Genomic DNA, 19,954 nt, shown 5'->3' with positions numbered 1-19,954 from the left:
CTTTTCAGATTGAGGAATGAGAAAAAAAGGTCATTGGCCACTTCTCTGATCATTCAGGTTCTTACCGTGATATCTGACCCGTGTTTTTATTGATAAAGATTAGATATAAATGCTTCACCCGTCCCTGACCCCATCACCACTCAGGCTAGTCTCCAACTCTTGTCGGCTCAACCCTCCCACCTCAGTCACCGCTGCACTTTGCTCCTCAAATTTCAGTTACAGACAGAACTACTCCCTGAAAGCACTGACTACATATGATAGAACTAAGGTAAATAAGGTACATAATATTTCATTTATGTATTTAAAAGCAAAAAATCATAAAATATTATGTAAAAATTTTATTTCTTAAAATGTTTAAAACCATACTAAAATTTAAACATTTACATTGTATAGTACCTGATAATCCATTTCAACATACTGAAAGATAAACTAATCCCTTTCTGAAATAAGTTTAATTGTTTTGTTTGACAAAGGCTCTTACTAGCCCAAACTGGCCTCATACTCACTATAGTTTTTTTTTTTTGTTTTTGTTTTTTTGGGTTTTTTTGGTTTTTCGAGACAGGGTTTCTCTGTGTAGCTTTGCACCTTTCCTGGGACTTACTTGGTAGCCCAGGCTGGCCTCGAACTCACAGAGATCCGCCTGTCTCTGCCTCTCGAGTGCTGGGATTAAAGGCGTGCGCCACCACCGCCCAGCTTCACTATACGGTTTAATTGGCATTGAACTGATGGGCTCTCTACTTTCCAGGTCCCAGGACTTGTACCACCCTGCCTGGGAAATCTGTTTTCTCAGGTTAACAGTGCAGAGACTGGAGGAAGATGGAAGCAGGTGGCAATGGAGAAAGCTGTGGGATTTACAGGTGTTTGGCCAAATGGCTTTTAAGAAAGTAAACAAAACTACAACTGAGAATACTCAATACCTACGGATCTTTACAGTAAATACAGTTTGTTTTTTTTTTAATTTCCTGTGCTGGGGAGCACATACTAGGTATGTGTTCTAACACTGATCTACAGCAGACAGTAATTTAAAACAAAACAAATTTGATCTGATCAAACCAACAACTTTCCATTTTATTCAATTTTGAATAAAAAAGTGTATCAAAGGCATCAACTTCAGAAGAAATTATTTGCCTCATTTGTGCCAAACAAGGACAGTTTCTTGTCTGTTGAAAGTGCATGAACTTCTTGAAATTCAGTTTTCATTTGTCTCCTAATTTCCAAATAAATAGATAAACAGCTCCAGTTCATGGCTTGTAGATTGTTTTCCTAGACCAGAACATCCTCCAAGCTGTCATCATAGACCCATTTGAAGACAGACTCTTCAGAACTCTCTATAGTTTCAAAAAGTCTTTTGAAGTCTTGAGGATACAGTTTAAGTATTGTCCATCCAGGTCTTATTCTCACCTGCCTCAGTATTTCAATGGGCTCAACCGTACTCAGTGAACTGCAAAGGAAAAGCAAGTAAACATGTTTAACTCCCTTCCACAACAACTGTCAGTTAAATCTAAGAGAGCTGTCTCCTAAATTCAATTAAAATGTAAACTCTCTATACAGAGATGACTTTGAACTTCTACGTTACCCACCAAGTACTGGGATTATAGGTATGTACTACCATACTGGGTATGGATAAGAAATATTTACATAAAATAAATGTTAAGCCTATAATCTCAGCAATCAGGAGACTGGGAAGTCATTCCTAAAATTTTAGAGCTAACCACCAATAAGTGGTTTAAAGCGGTGCAATCAATTCTCACAAACATTCTAGGTTTTTTTTTTTTTTTTAATCTTTTTAAATTCTTGATAGCGTCTCACCACATAGCCCTGACTGGTCTGGAACTCACGATGTAGACCAGACTAGCCTCAAATTCAGAGTTCCACCTGCCTCTGTCTCCCAAGTACTGGGATTAAAGGCATGTACCACCATGTGTGTGAGGTTTTTTTAAAAGATAGTTTCACTCTGTATCTCAGTCTGGTCTGGAACTTACAATAAAGGCCTTGAGCTCATGTGACTGATTCTCCTGTCCCAAGGTCCTGTGAGTTGAGATTATGGGCTTACCGTTTACATGTAAATAGTGTGGCAGTGCTATAATCCTGTTACTTGGAAAGTAAAGGCCAGAGGGTCAAAAGTTCAGTCAACCTGACTATACAGAAAGTTAAGCTAGCCTGGGCTACATAAAACCAATCTCTAAACAAATAAATTAACTAAAAATAAGTATTTCTAGTCAACAGTCCCATTAAGGTTCTATGGCAAATGCCGATTCATTAAAATGACTATTTTAACACTTTTTCCATCTTCTGACAATACTCAGGGCTGCCAGTTACAACGCTGAATGGAGAACAGGTCACACTGGCTGTGGTAAGAGCTCTTGCTGCTCTGCTTGGGGCCTTGAGCTCAGTTCTCAGAGCCCATGTCAAGCAGTTCTATACCTCCAGCTCCAGGGGATGATGTAAATATTGTCTGGCCTCCACAGGAACCCAAGAACAACACACATAAAAACAAAATAAATACAAACTGAACAGAGCTAAAACAGCCTTCGAGTAGCCTAGGTGCACAGCAGGGGTGTTGGGGCCCCCGGGACCGGAATGACAGGCATTTGTGAACTGCTTCTCAACCCTCTCTCCAGGCAAGAAGGAGGTATTTTTAACAGGTAAAGTATTTTTAACATGGGCACACCTTACTTTAAATCAAGATGTGAAACACCACCTTGTCACACAGGAGACAGTCACATTAAATCACTCCTTTTATCATTTGACCTCACTGAATTTCTACTTACCGTAAATGTTGTATTATTGGGGCACTGCGCTTCCCAAAGCAGTGCTTCACCATGTGGAAAAAAATATCGTAATTCAAGGGACTTAAGTTTTCTGTAAATAAACTTCTACGAGGAGTCATTTGAATAAAATATAGGTTTTGTTTCATTGAGTTCAGTGAGTCCTAGACAGAAGAGAAAGTAATTTTTGTCAGTCATACCCATTACCAGGGAGAAGAACTGACCTCGACCCTGACTCCTTCAAGCCACTTGCTGCACACCCCCACACGTCCCTGGTTTTCTTACTGAAGGCTCCACACTGTACCGTGGGCCACGTCAGAGTTCTGACAGAAAGTAACCTAGAAGGAGGAGGTTTTCATTCTGTATGAGAGAGAGCAATGTTGCTGACGTTTGCCACGAAAGAGGCGATGGGAGGGTCCTGGGAGGGTCCTAGTCCATTCCTCAGCTGGGGGGAAACCCAATGTGTGCCTGAAAACCACTTACCACCACTGGGCTGGAAGCTCAGACAGTCCTTTATCTAACCCAGAAAGCTAGTGTATTGATGGCCTCGTGACTACAGTGAAATCAGAGCTCAGACACATCAACGTGAAACAAGTTCCTGCTGTGTTCAAGGACACCACAAGCAGACCCAAGAACACAAAAGGATTACTGACTAGCCTTTTCCTTATCTTTTTCTTTTTTTGGTTTTTCGAGACAGGGTTTCCCCGTGTAGTTTTGGTGCCTGTCCTGGATCTCGCTCTGTAGACCAGGCTGGCCTCGAACTCACAGAGATCCACCTGCCTCTGTCTCTGGAGTGCTGGAATTAAAGGCGTGCACCACTGCTGCCTGGCTTCCTTATTTTTTTTTTCTAAATATGCATTTATTTACTGTGTGTGCACACATACATATGTATAATTTTATTACTGAAAAGGTTAATTCAGAAAAGATAATCTTTTTTTTTTCTTCCATCTCTACAGCCTCTTAAAGAAAATAAATGTGATGAACGGGAATGGCAGCATCATTTGTTCTTACCGGAAGCTTTGACTTCTCTGAGTGCCCATTTTCAGTATGCACACTAAATGAGGACCAAGGTTCCTGGAGGAGGAAAAACAGACAAGACAGTTCTTTCTTTCTGAAGTTCTATGTGGGACATGTGCACACGGACGTGTGTGAAGGTTGGAGGCTGTTTTCAGATGTTTCACTCTATCATTCTTACTGAACCTGGATCTTATGGACTCTAGCTGGCAAGCAAGTCCCAAAGATCCTCCTGTCTCTGCCTCCCCAAGCCCTGGGATTAGAGGCGTGGGCTCTTTTTCACATGGCTGCTGGGAACTGAACTCAGGCCCTTGTGCTAACACTGTAAGCACTTTACCAACTGAGACATCTCTTCAACCCCAGGACATTCTTTAGTTTACATATATCTCAAGTGAGGCCTAAGGCTCCTCAATTCTGTTAGTTCTCTTTAATCAAAATGCTTCAATTTATTATTACCATAAAACAAACAAACGAAAACCTACCTATGCGAATCTCAGTGTGGTAGTGTACAATTATAATCCTAGTACTTGGGAGGTAGAGGTAGCCTGGGCTATATGAGACCCAGTCTACCCCCACCCAGCAAACAAAACCAAACCAAAGACCAAACCATACCCAGGGGCTAGGGCTATAGCTCTTTATCTGAGCACTGTTTCTGTGTTCAAATCCAAAAAACCACACACAAATAAAAGGATAAACACTTCAAATCATATCTAGCATTGCTAACTAAGTGTTAACAATGACTAAGTATTTGAACTACAGTATTCAAATGGTATATTTTGTGTAACAGGTAAGAGGATGTGTCAAGCTACATATGGTGGTACACATATATAATCCTAGCACTCAAGGTGGCTGAGACAGGAGGATAAAGTGAGCCTGGGTTACATAATGAAATCCTGTCTCACAAAACAAAGCAATGTAATATTCACTATATTTAAAAAAGCAAAGCATAGGAAAACAGAAAACAGAAGCGTATCATCTCTGCCACTGGTGATGTCTGGGCTATAGAACTACAGCACTGTTTCATAAAATTTCCCTTTTGGAGAGCATGTCTCAAATAAACCACATTTCCTAGTTTTTTGTTGGTTTGTTTGTTTTTCAGGACAGGGCTTCTTCGTGTAGGCTTGGCTATCCCAGAATTAGCTCGGTAAATCAGGCTGGTCTTGAACTCACAGAGATCCACCTGCCTCCGCTTCCCCAGTGCTGGAATTAAAGTCATGCACCACCACCACTCAGCAAGTTTCCTAGTTTTATCACGAGCTCTTTGAGCACTGTCTCAAATATTACTTTTGTGACTAGAGAAAAAGGTGCTGCAGAGACTCACAGAGGTTTCCTAGTGAGAACTTACTTACTCAGGGTCTGAGAATCTGGGCTTGCTTTATCTAGCAGAGCTACATAAGGGAATGATTTGACCACCGGCGTGGTTACTAGGTATTTGGCAGGGTCTACATTTGGCGGTGCAGTGTGCTTTGATCTAGCAAGGGGGAGGTCTTTTGGCCTGCCCCTTGGCATTGTTATAAAAAGCCCTTTTGAATAAATGGAAGAGGCTGTTGGGTATTGATCCAGGCCCTCCTGAAGCTATCCCGTGTTTCTGTCTTTTTTCTCATCAACTAGATCTCTCGATCTAATATCTTCTTACCCATCTCTCATAAAAACCCTTCAAAAGGTGGGAGCTGGCCTCCCACAAGGCGCCAAACAAGTGTCAACATTAATCTCCCTCCAAGAACTGGCAACAGCAAACGCCTTTAATCCCAGAACTCAGGATGCAGAGGTAGGAGGATCTCTGCGATTCAAGGCCATCCTGATCTACATAAGGAGTTCCAGACCAGGCAGGGCTACATAGTGACACCCTATGTCAAATAAAACAAAAGCAAACAAGGTGAAAAATAATGAAATTAAATCTTTTAATAAATTAATCTTTTAAATTAACCTTTAGTGCATGGTCTGTGCTTACAAGCCTCTGAGACTTTACTCACCATTTGAATAAACTTAATATCACAAGCCACTTGCCAAAGCACACTCAACACATGATACAAGTCTGGCCTTTTAGGAGTTGCTATTAGTCTCTAGTGAAAAAAAGAAACAGAGAAAATTATGTTACATAGATTCATAATCAATATCATATATTGGATCTTAACTTTAACATCTTAATAGCATCTAGAAATTTAAATTAAAAATGAGAATTGGCCAGGTGTGGTGGCACATGCCTTTAAACTCAGTTCTCAGTAGGCAGAGGCAGGTGGATCTCTGTGAGTTCCATGACAGACAGGACTACATAACAGAGTCCCCATCTCCAGCTACAAACTACAAAGATGAAAACTAAGTACAAAACATTAGCCATAAGTATTTCCACATAGAGTTTTCCTTTTTGAAAACATATAATATCAACATATAAAACTGATTGTATGGGCTGGGGTGGTTAAGAACACTTGCTGCTCTTCCTGACTGGAATTTGGTTCCTAGCACAGACAAAAGGAGGCTCAGAGCGCACAACTGTGAAGTATTTAAATTATGCATCAGGAATTGTTAAGCCTGTAACTCTAGCTCCAACACCTTCTAGCCTCTGTCAAGTACATGCACACACATGGCATGCACACACATGGCATAAATATATACATCTAATTAAAAATATGAATGAAACAAAACCGCAGGCCAGAAAGATGGCTCAGCAGTTAAGAGCACTGGATGCTCCTCCAGATGACCCAGGTTCAGTTCTCAGCAACCTCGTGACATGTCACAACCACTGTCTATAACTCCAGACCCAGAGGATCCGATGCCCTTGTTTGACCTCCTCAGGCACTACATGCACATGGTACACAGACCTATCACTTTTAATAAGGTGGCATTTCAGGGGGAAATCTTACTTAAGAAAAACTAAAATAAAAAATGTATAATGACCAGACATGGTAGCAAACACCTTGTAACCTCAGCACTAGGGAGACTAAGACAGGATTCCTCTGAGTTCAAGGCTGGCCTGGGCTACACAGTGAGTTCCACACCCAGCCCAGGTTACAGAGCAAGACTGTTTCAAAAACTAAAACCAAACACAAATAGGAAAAACTCATCATTTGGCCACAGGCACAATTAAGACAGAAACAATTCCTACACTATGCATCCAACAACAACAGAACAGCATGGACTATGGAAAAAGAGACCTATGCTAGAATTCCGTTATTAGGTGAGCTACGAAGTTGTGTATCAAGAGTTGTTATGGCTGAGGATGATAAGATGGTGCTGGTCACCAAGCCGACGACCTGAGTCCAATCCCTGGGACCAACATAGTGGAAGGAGGAAACAACACCTCCAAGTTGTTCCCTGTCTCCCACATGGCTAACAACGGTGTGTGAGCATGAGTGAATGCAAGTGCACACACACACACACACACACACACACACACACACACACACACACTCTCTCTAAATGTTTTTTTTAATAAAAAAAATAATTGTTAATCTTTTTTATTTTTTTGAGACAGAGTGTCTCTGTGTGGCCCTGGCTGTCCTCGAACTCAGAGATCTGCCTGCCTCTGCCTCCACAGTGCTGGTAAAGGGGTGCTCCACCACTGCCCAGCAAGGCAGACTCTTGCTGGACATTAAGGATGATACCATCAGTGAATGGAAGTTATCACTGAGAAAGGATCTCATGGAAAAGTCCATGTTAAAGAAGCTGTAAGCAAGACAAAATTTTTGTTCTCATGTAGCCCAGGCTGGTCTGCAACTATATATTGGAGGATGACCTTGAATTCTGATCCTTCTTCCTCTACCCACTAAGTGCCTCCCAAAGAGTTGGATCACAGGTTTGGCCACTGTGGCCAACTTACAACCTGATGAGCATTCTTCCGTACCTTGTTCTCATCTCTTGTTTATTTATAGTAAATATGTATGTAGGTATATGGATCGGGATTCTCTACTCTCATTCTACATGGCTAGCCAATATTTACTATCTGGGAGAGGACACATTCCCTCATTTCCTGCACCATTATTCCTACCTAGGGTTCCTTTATGTATAAATGGGCACTGCTAATACTGGAGCAAAGCTCACGCACAGGAAGCGCTGTGGTCCGTAGCCGATTCTAACAGCACTGTTCATGGCTGCAGGGTGCCTTCTCACTAAAAAGGAAAAAAGCAGAGGCTGCTGTCCCTGCACCAGACTCCCAAAGAGCAGACTAAAAGTCCAACTGGAGCCACTCAGACTTGAGTTCCAAGCCACTAAGGTGAACCAATGTTGTTTATTTGCTTTTCCCAGAAATCAGGAACAGCCAAGGTTCCCAAACAAGCCAGGCACAACTTGCCAAGATAATGACAGTCCATCTGCACTAATCCTTATACAACAAAGGTCATCTGAAGGAAGCTGGGGGTTTTTCTATTGTTCAGTATCCCTGCTTCTTCTTTAGGAATGATTGTGAAATGATCAAGCAGCTATTGAGTTTGGGTTAGCTTTCTTCAGTGTCCACTGTCTAGAAAACGAACCTCCTTTGCTGTTTCTGTCGGGACATGTATTCCATTGTCAATGGAAAGAAGCATTGATGTGCCCTTCTATCATAGAGAAAGTAGTCAGCGTGGTGAGAAACCACAAAGGACACAAGATTTTGATGGACTGATGATACACCAATGACTGGTAAGAAAACAAAGACGTTCAGCATAACTAGCCATTAGGAAAACACTAACACACTGAAACACTACTTCATCCAACTATGAGATGGTATCAAAAACACAAAGAAAGGGGCCGTGAGGTGATGCAGCTGGCCAAGCTTGCTGACTTGGGTCCGATCCCTGGAACACACCTTTGACCTCCACACATACACTAACTAGAAACACAAATTAGCTGGATGTGGTGGCACACGCCTTTAATCCCATCACCTGAGAAGCAGAAGCAGGCAGATTTCTGTGAGTTGGAGCAAAGCGAGTCCAGGGCAGTCAGGGCTGTTACACAGAAAACCCTGTCTCGAAAAATAAGCAAGCAAACAAACAACAACAAATCAAAACAAACAAAAAGAACCTCACAAAATAAAATAAAAAGAAACACAAGTATGATGGGGAAAAACTCTGAATTCTTGTGCACTATTGTTGGGAAAGTAAATAGTGTGTCTAGCAAGAAAAGCAGTATGGCACTTCCTTAAAGCATTAACTAGAATCACTACACGATCTAGCAACGCTAATTCTACTTATATGAACCCAAACCACGGAAAGCAGGGGCTGGGGAGGCAGCTCAGTGTAAAGTGCTCGCCACAAAAACAGGAGGAACTGAGCAAGGTCCTCAGCACCCATGGAAAGGCCAGCACAGCAGCTCAGGCCTGTAACTCACGGAGAGAGGCGGAGACAGGCGGATCCCTGGGGCTTACTGGCCAACTAGTCTAGACAAACAGCAAACTACAAGTCCTAGTGAGGGACCCTTCTCAAAAAAGTAGATCAATGAAGAAGTAAAATAGAGGTAAAGAAAGAAAAAAAGTTAAAAAAAAAAAATCAAAGAAGTAGCTGGCTCCCATGCAATGACATCAGGGGCTGACTACAAATCCATTACAAATCCACCTGCACACCGCCCCTGCCACAACCTGAGAGCGAGAACTTGTGTATGTGGCAGCTTTATTCATAATATTTGAGAAGTGGAAGCAGCTAAGTGTTTTCACAGATGAACAGATAAATTTTAGTGAGTACATATAGCAGAATAATATTCAGTTAAAAAAGAAAAAAAACGAAGGAAATTTCAACACACGGTAACACAGAGAAACTTGAAGATACTATGCTAAGTTCAGTAAGCCAGCCACAAAAGGACAAAGGTCATTCCAGCCCCCAAAGGACAAAGGTCGAATGACTCAAAGCCAAGCTCAGAGAGGGTGCAGGACAATGGTCAGTAAAGCCTGAGGAAATGGGAGCACGGGGGTTAAGTGCTCAGTGGAATATCTAAAAAATGTTGGAGCTAGACCACAAGTACTGGACGTAGAATATAAACATATTTAATACCACTGAACTGTACATTGTAAAATAATTAAAACTCTCAAATGTCAGGGGCCCCAAATTAAAAATTCAGCTGAAGTTCCTCAGAAGACTACAGCATTCTCTCCAGCACTCTCTCTCAGTAGCAACACCAGTCACTGTTGACAACCCACCTGGAAGTGTTTTTCAGTAACAAACAGATTCAGCTCTACTCGTCCGTATCTGTATATAGACTCACAGGAATACAGATCGAACAGAATTTTCCAAAGCAGTCGTCTTTCGTCTTTATTTGGTAGGATTCCAAATATTTTTACAGGAACACCTGTTAGGGATACAAGCATAAACTTGCATAAGGTTCTTAAAACTTTTTCCTATGATCACATTTTATTGATGCAAAGTAAGTTAACAATGGTAACTCTTTCAATTAAGGATCCAAGATGGTGGGTGACATGCAGGTATGGTGTGCTAGAATCACCAAGGAAGTAACTAAGGACAGCTGGGTGACATTATCAGAAGAGGTGGGTAAATACCCATAAAGTGTCCAGTCTAGTAATGAAGTAAATGAGAAACTGTTGGGAGCTAGGGAGAGGGCTCACTCAGAGAAGAGTTTACTGTGCAGGCGTCAGAACCTGATTCCAGACCCCCAGGCTTTACTGTCCAGTCTACCTAACTAGGTTCCAGGTTCAGCGACAGACATGGGGTGATTGAGGAGGACACTCAACATCAAACTTTGGCCTCCACAGGCATACACGTGTACATGCGCACACACGAATGTGTACACATAAAGAGGAAAAAAAGGAAGAACACAAAAGTTGCTGTGCTGGCTAGTTTTAAGTTAACTTGACACAAGCTAGAGTCATCCGAGAGGAGGGAGCCTCAACTGAGAAAATGCCTCCATAAGATCAGGCTGTAGGCAAGCCTGTAGGGAATTTTCTTAATTACTGATTTACGGAGGAGGGCCCAGCTCATTGTGGGTGGTGCTATGTGGTGATATATTGTGTACCCTAATAAAATTTGCCTGATGATCAGAGAACAGAACAAGCCACTAGATTAAACATAGAGGCCAGGCAGTGGTGGCACACCTTTAATCCAATCGGGATTAATTGGGAGGCAGAGATCTGTCTGGGTCTCTGTGAGTTCAAAGCCACCCTGGACTACATGAGATTGATTCAGTCTAGGAGAGAAACAGCCAGACAGTGGTGGCACACACCTTTAATCCCAGCACTTGAGATCTCATACCAGTATCTGGGAAGCACACACACCATTAATCCCAGCAGTAGGACGGAAGTGAAATGGCTGGGTGGGAAAGGCGTATAAGGTGTGAGGAGACAGGAACTAGAGCCTTTCAGCTGAGGACACCGAGGCATTCACTCAGAGGATTCGTGGAGACAGGATCTCGCCTTCCATTCGGCCTGAGGATTCGGTAGTGGTGAGAAGTTTCTCTAGTGGCTTGTTCCTTTGTCTCTCTGATCTTTCAGCATTGACCCCAATATCTGGTACTGGGTTTTTTATTAAAAGACCATTAGAAATTCAAGCAACAGTGCCACCCCTGGGCTGGTAGTCCTGGGTTCTATAAGAAAGCAGGCTGAGCAAGTCAAGAGGAGCAAGCCACTAAGCAGAACTTCTCCGTGGCCTCTGCATCAGCTCCTGCCTCCAGGTTCCTGCCCTAATTTCCTTCTATAATGAACAGGGATGTGTAAATGTAAGCAAAATAAACCCTGTCCTCCCCAAGTTGCTTTGATCGTAGCGTTCATCACAGCAATAGTAACACTAACTAAGACAGGTGCCTATGGCAATGGCAGGGGGAGGGAGACACTAGGGGAAACACCCTTTCCTCTTGGCACTCATGACAGCAGCTGCAGAACACCATTTTAAAAAGATTCTTGGAGCTGGAGAGATGGCTCAGCAGTTAAGAGCACTTGGTGCTTTTCCAGAGGACTCAAATTTGGTTGCCAGCACCCACCTTGGGTGGATCACAATGACCTGTAATTCCAGCTCCAGGAGATCTGATGCCTTCTTCTGGCTTTTGAGGGTACCAGTATGTACATGTATATACTTACATACAAGCACATGAAAAGAGCGAACAACAAAACCCTCTGCTGAGTCAGCAGCTTAGTCCTGGCCCCCATTTCCTCCCCAAAAGTGTCATGGGACTAGATTGGAAAAAATCTGAATTAGATAGAGCCATGCAATATTCAGTGAGACGGACACCTGGTTGAGGGAGCCTATAGGAGAACACACACTTGTGTGGGGTGGCACACCCTAGACATCCGGAAGTGCAGCCGAGGAGCAGGATAAGCATTCGAAACCACACTTCTGAAGGCCTACTGCAGGTGCGACTCTTATGTATGAGCAGACCCGTGAAGGATGCCCCCGACAGACTGGGCATCTGTGACCTGACGGACAGGCATCCAGGTGCAAGGCTGCAGCCAGCAATCAGGCGAGACTGCATGCAGTTTCTCTATCCCCAACCAGCTCTTTCCCCTCATGCTCACCTCTGTTCAATACTCAAGTCAGCAGACTAACTTTGTCCTCTATCCTGCTCTCCCCTCTTCTTTAGTTCCACAGGCTTGTCCAAAGCACATGGGCTATACCGACAGGCTTGTGGGGTCTCTGGTCTCAGCCTCCTAACAGCTGGGACTCGTTTAATCTTTTAGGTTGTTTGATAATGTGTCTTTCTATTTTTAAGATTGATTTTCATGATTTTAAAATTATGCACAGATGTGTGTTTCTGCATGTAGGCACACATGTTGAGTGCAGGTGCACAAGGATGCCAGAGGCATCGAATCTCCTAGAGCCGTTGGTACACACGGCTGTGAGCTGCCCGCATGAATGCTGGGCTATCCTTAGCTAAAACTGCTTCACAGACATCCTGTAGTTCCTACTGTTACCCTTTTGTTATTCTTTCCTCCTCTCCTGTTCTCCCCAACTCAATACTCCCCACTAACCTTACTCTACCTTTCTCCTTTCCATGCAGACACAGTGACTAAGAGCCTAAGACACATCACACTACCAGTGTTCCTGTACTGACTACAAAGATTGGCACTTAAAGGGAATTGCGTAGTTGACTGCTATTTTATGTTCATAGTGGGCCTACCCTTCGATAGTGATTGTTCCTGCAGACACTCTTCTACTTTTAGGGCTGTACTAGGGATTGTAAGTATATCCAAAAAAATCAAAGAGGATACCAATAAATTCCTGAACAAATTCCAAGAGAACACAAACAGCTTAATGAAATAAGGTTAAGTACAGATATAAATTGAAATTCAAGAAGTAGATAGAAATACTTGAAAAATACTTGAAATATTAAACTCAGGAAGTCAAGTAAAAATCTCTGTGGAAAGCATCACTGGTAAAACAGATCAAAGCGAAGGTGCACTATCTGGGCTTAAGACAAAGACGAGAAACTGGAAGATTCAGAAAATGATAATAAACTAATGAAAAGGTATCAACAGAACATTTGAGATCTGTGGGATACCATAAGAAAAGACCAAATCTACAAATCATGAACATAAAAGAATGATTCATGCTAAAGGCATAGAAAATATTCTAATTAAAATCATAGGAGAAAGTTCTGAATCTAGGTAAAGACATGCCCATTCAAGTCATAATGCATTTAGAGCACCAAACAGACGCAAGCAGACAAGAACCTTCCCACTTCGTTGATGGTCGAAACACTCAGCGGGGTGCTGGTGGCACACGCCTTTAATCAGGAAGCAAAGGCAGGCTGAGTTTGAGGCCAGCCTGGTCTACATAGTGAGAGTTCTAGGACAGCCAAGGACACACAGAGAATCCCTGTCTTGAAAAATCAAAATCAAAACCAAACCTAACAAACAAAAATGCACTCAATATACAGAACAAAGACAGCTTTTGAAAGCTGGGAGGGAGAAGTGGCAAGCTGCATGTAAACGAAGGCCAGCAGAGTAACAGCAGATGTCTCAACAGAAACTAAGACAGGAGGGCTTGGGACGATGCATTCCAGGCTCTGAAAGATGACAACTGTGAACCCAGAATATTGCAACCAACAAAGCTTTGTCACAATCAAAGAGAAGGAAAAACATTCCATGATAAGGGCACACTAAAGAATTCATAACCATTCAACCAGTCAGCCCCACAGAGGATGCTTGAAAGAATTCTTCAAACTGAAGAGAAAGATAAAAACATCCAGGAGGCTAGAGGAAAGAAGAAATACACTAGTAACAGTAGTTAAGCAAAGGAGAGAAAAACACCAAATACTACAAGATCAATAAAATAGCAGGAATTAATAGATACTTTTCAATAATAATGCTAAATGTTAGTAGCCTAAATTCCCCAATCAAAAGGTACAAATGAGCAAACTGAATTTAAAAACTGGACCTAAGTCAGGTGTGGGGGGCACCAAGGCAAAGGCAAATGGAGCTCTATGAGTTTGAAGCTAGGCTGCAACACAGTAAGTTCCAGGCCAGTCAAGCTACACAGTGAGACCTTTCCAAACAAACAAACTAAAACACCACTCTCCCCACCACAACCCCCCCAAAAAACAAAAGCAACAACAAAAACAGGATCTCATTATTTGTTACTTCCAAGAACCAGACCTCAGGTCAAAGACAGGAGCGACCCTAGGGTGAAAGAATGAAAAAAGGTGTTCCAAGCAAACGGGGCTGGGAGATAAGCAGGTGTCCCCATTCTAATAGACAAAACAGACTCCAAACACAAACAAGTTGGAAGACATAAAGGTCACTTTGTACTTATTAATGGAACAACCCATCAAGATGGCATTATAGTTTATTATTAATGCATTCAAACTGACCACAATACACAATGCCATTTTTTTCAGTTGTAAAAAGCAAAGTTATGTCATTTGCAGGGAAGAAACTGGAGATTATCATATTAAGCAAATTAAGCCAGCCTCAGAAGACAAATATCTTGTTTTCTTCATATGTAGTTATTAGATTTTCCACAGATACATAAAGTCATGTGTAGAAGCAAAGCTGTAAGAGAACAGAGGAGGGTAGCAGACCAGGTGAAAGGCAGAGTATGGAGGGGCTGCAGAGACGCCTCAGTGGTTAAGAGTACTAGCTGCTCTTGTAGGACACTGGTCAGTTCCTTGCACCCACATGGTGGCTGACAACCATCTAAAATTCCAGTTCAGGGATCAAAGCCCTCTTCTGGCTTCCATAGGCACTGCAACAACATGGTGTATAGACAAACACATAGGCAGAACATGCACACGCACAAAATAAATAAGTCTTTAAAAAGAATTATAAATAAATTCCTGTTTCTTTTGAATCTACATGCAGAATCTCCAAAATCATGTCTGCCTGCACACCGCCATATATCCAGCTACCATAGTTTCTGCCCTGATGATAATGGACTAAATCTCTGAAACTGTTAGCCATCACCTCAATTAAATATTTTCTTTTATAAAAGCTGCCATGGTCATGGTGTCTCTTCACAGCAAAAGAAACCCTAAGACAAGGTGATATGAAAGGAAATTCATATGAACAACACATATTTAAACATACATTTATATGAAAATTCTTATGTAATACAGTCCCATGTACAATGAATATATACAATTAAAATTCAATAACTAAGCCCCCGCACTTAAAATATAACTTGTCCTGTATGAAAATAAAATGGTTATTTATATGCAGGAAAAAGGAATGGCATGTTTAGTATAAGAGCAGTTGCTTATTAACTGAACAATCTAAATCTCTCTCTATATTGCATATACGTCTAGTAAACAAATGAGTCATACTGGTAAAGAAAATGCTGTTTATAAAGAATTAACTTTAATGAAAGACAAAAATTACCTGCTGACCAAGGAACTGCTTTTATTCCCAAATTCTGAAAAACGATACGTGAATCATATTCTGGTTTTATTATTTCCTGATGTCTGGGATCCATTTTAAAGAAGTCACCGTGAACCACCTGCATCTCTCCACCCATACTATTTCTTAAGGCCTGAAGAGACGAGAAGGTGACATCAGAAATTTCATCATGTACACCACGCTACAATTCAAAGATGTACCTCAAAAATTAAGAAAAAAAAAATAGCTGAGCACATGGGGGCATGTCTGCAATCTCATCACTCAGGAAACTGAGACAGGAGAATTACAAATTCTAGGAGGGCCTGGGTTACATAGTAAGTTTAAGACCAGTCTATCTCTATAATACAGTGAAATCTGGTCTGAACAATTCAAGAGCTGGGAATATATACGGCTTAATGATAGGACATCTGCCAAACATGCACAAGGCCCAGGGAGGCACTATAGCACCTCAAATAAAAAAGTTCAAAGTAGCCGGGTGGTGGTGGCACACGCCTTTAATCCCAGCACTCGGGAGGCAGAGGCAGGCGGATCTCTCTGAGTTCAAGGCCAGCCTGGGCTACCAAGTGAGTCCCAGGAAAGGTGCAAAGCTATACAGAGAAACCCTGTCTCGAAAAACAAAAAACAAAAAACAAACAAACAAAAAAAGTTCAAAGCTCTCATGTGAAGGTACAAGTATTCTTAATATGCCTCAAATTTAACATAGGAACTAAAAATCAACCACTGCAGGAAAAAACGGTCCAAGTGCAACAGTTTTCTAAGAGGTCTGATACAGAAGTAATCTTCCCTAGGAGCCTGTGGAGCTCAGTAGTACAGTACTCATGTAGCATGTACAAGGCCCTGAAGTCAACCACCAGCACCACATTAAAAACAAAACCAAGCCAGGCATGGTGATGGTGCATGCCTTTAACCCCAGTACTCGAAAGACAGAGGCAGGTAGGTGAAGCCAGCCTGGTCTACAGAGGGAGTTCCTAGACAGCTAGGACACAGAGAAACCTTGTCTCAAAAAACTGAAATAAAAAACAAACAAACAAATCACCAACAAATTTTCCTTTCTTTTTGTTGATTGCTTTCGCTGTTTATAAAGCTGCCTCCTTTGGAGGTGTGGGGAATGTTAAACCAGGGTCTCACTAGGTAGCACTGGAACTCACTACGTAGATGAAGCTGACTTCTTTGGGTGATTCTTCTGCCTCTGCCTCCCACATGTTAGGATTACAGGCACTTGGGAGGCAGAAGCAGTTCTATGAAGCTGAAACCAACCTGATATACCATAGCTCTTTTTCGTTTTTTAAAAAATTAAATCTTTAGATGTCATAGCTATTTCTACAATGTTTTGTTGCCACACAGTGTGGTGATATTTTGTTTGTGCTTTAACAAATAAAGCTTGCCTGAAGATCAGAGTGCAGAGGTAGCACTAGAGGCCAGGCACTGGTGGCACATACCTTTAACCCCAGCTTGGGATCATGCCTTTGATCCCAGAACCTGGGAGAAGGAAACAGGAAGTGGTATGGCTGGGCAGAGAGAAGAAGTGATAAGGCAGAGTGGAGACAGTCTGAGGATGGCTAGAGGTAAGAAGCCTTTCTACCGGCTGGCTGCTCTGCTTCTCTCATCTTTCAGCTTTCACCCTGACATCTGACTCTGGGTTTTTATTACTAAGACCAATTCAGTTTCGAGCTCCAGCACAGCACTTTAAAGTCAAGTCATCCATTCTCCATGCTTTCAGAAAACTGGCATAGATATATAGGTATAAGTTTTCTGAACTAATTTCCTCTCAAGTGGTCAGCTGTCAGTTAAAGACTCAGAAACACTGAAACAACCATTTGGAGGAAAATCCAGCACTCTGCAACTGCATTTGACCATACCGAACCTGTTTTTGCTTCATTTTAAGTCCTCACTAAACTCAGAGTTTACACAGGTCCACTTAGCATTCACTCTTGAATTTTAAGCTCACAAAAAGGCAAGGTCACAAGCTTAGTGACCAATTATATATCACTCAGCTAGACTTTTTAGGAAGGGGAAGATGTGACATGCTCCCTCCTGATCTTAGGGGAACAAACCACACTCATTTAACCAAAGGTAGGTTACCAATTGAAAAGTGTAACAAGCTAATTAACTGAGCTTTATGTAACAAGTGGTCCTACCTAGATTTAGAGGAAAGCACCCGATTTTATTAAGCTTAGTCAATGGAGAACGGGCAGCTACATGGGGATGAGCTTGCATAAATGGAGTGTGATCTACTATAACCAACCAAAGGTGGGACAGACCCCAGGCCTGTCTGTCCAGATTCTTAGCCTCTTTCATGTTTGTGCCGTTCCTTCCTCATGGACAGAGGGTGAGGGCTTCTGGGAGGAAAAGGACTTATGATCTACTATGAAACAAAGGAGGTCAGAGACGCAGCTCTCACACAGAAAGCTAACAATAATCACAGGCCACGGTTTGCTTTGCAGTGAGGTGGTCCTGGTTTCTATGACTGCCCTTTGGAAATAGGAGTTCTGGTCTCTGGCTCCATTTGAAGGAGAAAGAAGTAAAGAGATAGGAAGGCAGAAATACCTTATTTCTGAGGCTACACCTCCAACTGTCTTTTATTTCAAAATACTCAGCATGTCAACGTGTCACACTTTGAGGTACCATCTTCTGGGCCCCAATAGGAATTAGAAAACAGCCCAGAACTCCCAAGCTTTAAGTTACTGAACAAGCACTAAAGACTCAATGGGTCCTAGTCTTTAGTGATATTAGACATAGTCCCTAAAAAGATCTATAAGAAGAAATTGTGTTAACTTCTTTAGCCCACTCAAAGTTAGTGGATAGAACAACAAATGACTTTAGGAACATAAAAATATACCTTTAAATGTGGAATAAAAGACTTTTCACTTTCAAAGGCAACCACTCTGGTACCAGCTTTAAGTAATGCCTCAGTCAGGATTCCAGGACCTGGTATATTAACAGAAAAACTTTATTTGCAAAATAAACAACATAGTTTCTCCCACTTACTATGTAGACCAGGCTAGCCTCAAACTAACAGAGATCAGCCTGGCTCTGCCTTCCGAGTGCTGGGATTAATGGTGTGCGCCAATATTCTTTTTCTTTTTTGTTTGTTTTTTGAGACAGGGTCTCTCTTTGTAGCTCTGACTGCCCTGGAACTAGCTATGTAGACCAGGCTGGCTTTGAACTCAGAGATCAGCTTGCCTCTGCGAGGATTAAAATGCCATAGTTTCTTTCAAAGCTGACTTTTACACATTTTAAATATCACAACATTCCTAGATATGATTCTTTTTATGTAAAAAGATGAGCTGGGCGTTAGTGGTGCACACCTTTAATCAGCCTGGTCTACAGAGCGAGATCCAGGACAGCTAGAGCTACACAGAGAAACCCTGTCTTGAAAAAAACAAAAAAAACAAAAAAAAACAAAACAAAACAAAAAAAAGATGATTAGACAGTTAACTTGAACCCACAACATCCCAACAGGTAACTGGAGAGCATTCCAGCATGTCAGTGACAGCAAAATTTACACTCCTCAACAAAATCTCACTATTTCTTAGAAAAAATATTATTTAAGATTGCAGCTTACCTCTGACTCATGGACTATCTGAATGTTTCGTCATAAAAACTATTGTCAAGTCTAAACGGAACCGACTTTCTGTAAGAAGTGGTGCTTAAAAAAGAAAAAAGACAGTTCAGGACCAATGAGAATGCTCAGAGGGCAAAAGCACTTGGCGTCTACCCTGACAACCTCATTTCAAGAGGCTGTCATCATCGAGATCCATGCGGTGTAAGGATAGAAGTGACTCTCCCTAAGTTGTTTTCTGAACTAAACACGCGCACACACAATAAATAAACCTAATTTAGAAAATTAGGGATGTAAAGGTTAAGAGCAAACCTGTTACCTCACCTGGATTGCACTCTAGTACAAGTTGACGGGACGGTTTTTGGAACCTCAGGATGTTTCGTACCAGGTTCCTGGCCAATTTCTTACACGCTACGTAACGCGTAGGCTCGGATCGACCCTTGGGTGCATAAAAGGGTGATTCATCGAAATCATGATCAAATAACGGCTGCAGGTAAAAGTCAGAGAAGCCACGACGGTTCCTCGCTTGCCAGTCCTTCCGCGTCGCAGCTCCAGACCCCAGAATACAAGAGCGACCGGGACCGGCCAACGCTGACAGCGCCAGCCGCGGAGGCAGCCCCATCGCCGGGCCCCACATCCTCCTCTAACATCCACCACAACCACCAGCTTGGGTAGTTTCTGCGAAGAACGAGAAGCACCACATCCCCACGTGCAACAGCAACACACCGACGCACTAGGCCGGGCGGAAACAAACACTACAAAGGGCGCATGCGGACGCCGGAGCCTCAGCCTTTTCTGCACTCGCTTCCGCTTCCGCCCAGGCTCCGCCCCCAGACGCCTGTGAGTGGACTATCCGGGTGTGTCCGG

General features: G+C 42.3%; 1 protein-coding gene across 1 annotated transcript; it reads right to left on the bottom strand.

Moving 5' to 3' along the window:
• Nucleotides 1–942: 942 nt before the first annotated feature.
• Tfb2m (transcription factor B2, mitochondrial) lies at nucleotides 943–19,901 on the bottom strand. Its single transcript, XM_059280856.1, has 8 exons — nucleotides 19,412–19,901; nucleotides 18,365–18,453; nucleotides 15,508–15,658; nucleotides 9,886–10,034; nucleotides 5,756–5,845; nucleotides 3,780–3,842; nucleotides 2,772–2,932; nucleotides 943–1,441 (listed from the first exon to the last, which is right to left on the bottom strand). The coding sequence occupies exons 1-8, from the start codon at nucleotides 19,722–19,724 to the stop codon at nucleotides 1,264–1,266; spliced, it is 1,194 nt and encodes a 397-aa protein (XP_059136839.1). The 5' UTR covers nucleotides 19,725–19,901; the 3' UTR covers nucleotides 943–1,263.
• Between the last annotated feature and the right edge of the window lie 53 nt (nucleotides 19,902–19,954).

The sequence above is a fragment of the Peromyscus eremicus genome, chromosome 15 (genome assembly GCF_949786415.1).
Source record: "Peromyscus eremicus chromosome 15, PerEre_H2_v1, whole genome shotgun sequence".
Taxonomy (NCBI): domain Eukaryota; kingdom Metazoa; phylum Chordata; class Mammalia; order Rodentia; family Cricetidae; genus Peromyscus; species Peromyscus eremicus.
Note: the sequence above shows the minus strand (reverse complement) of the source record. Positions and strands in the feature narration are given on the sequence as shown.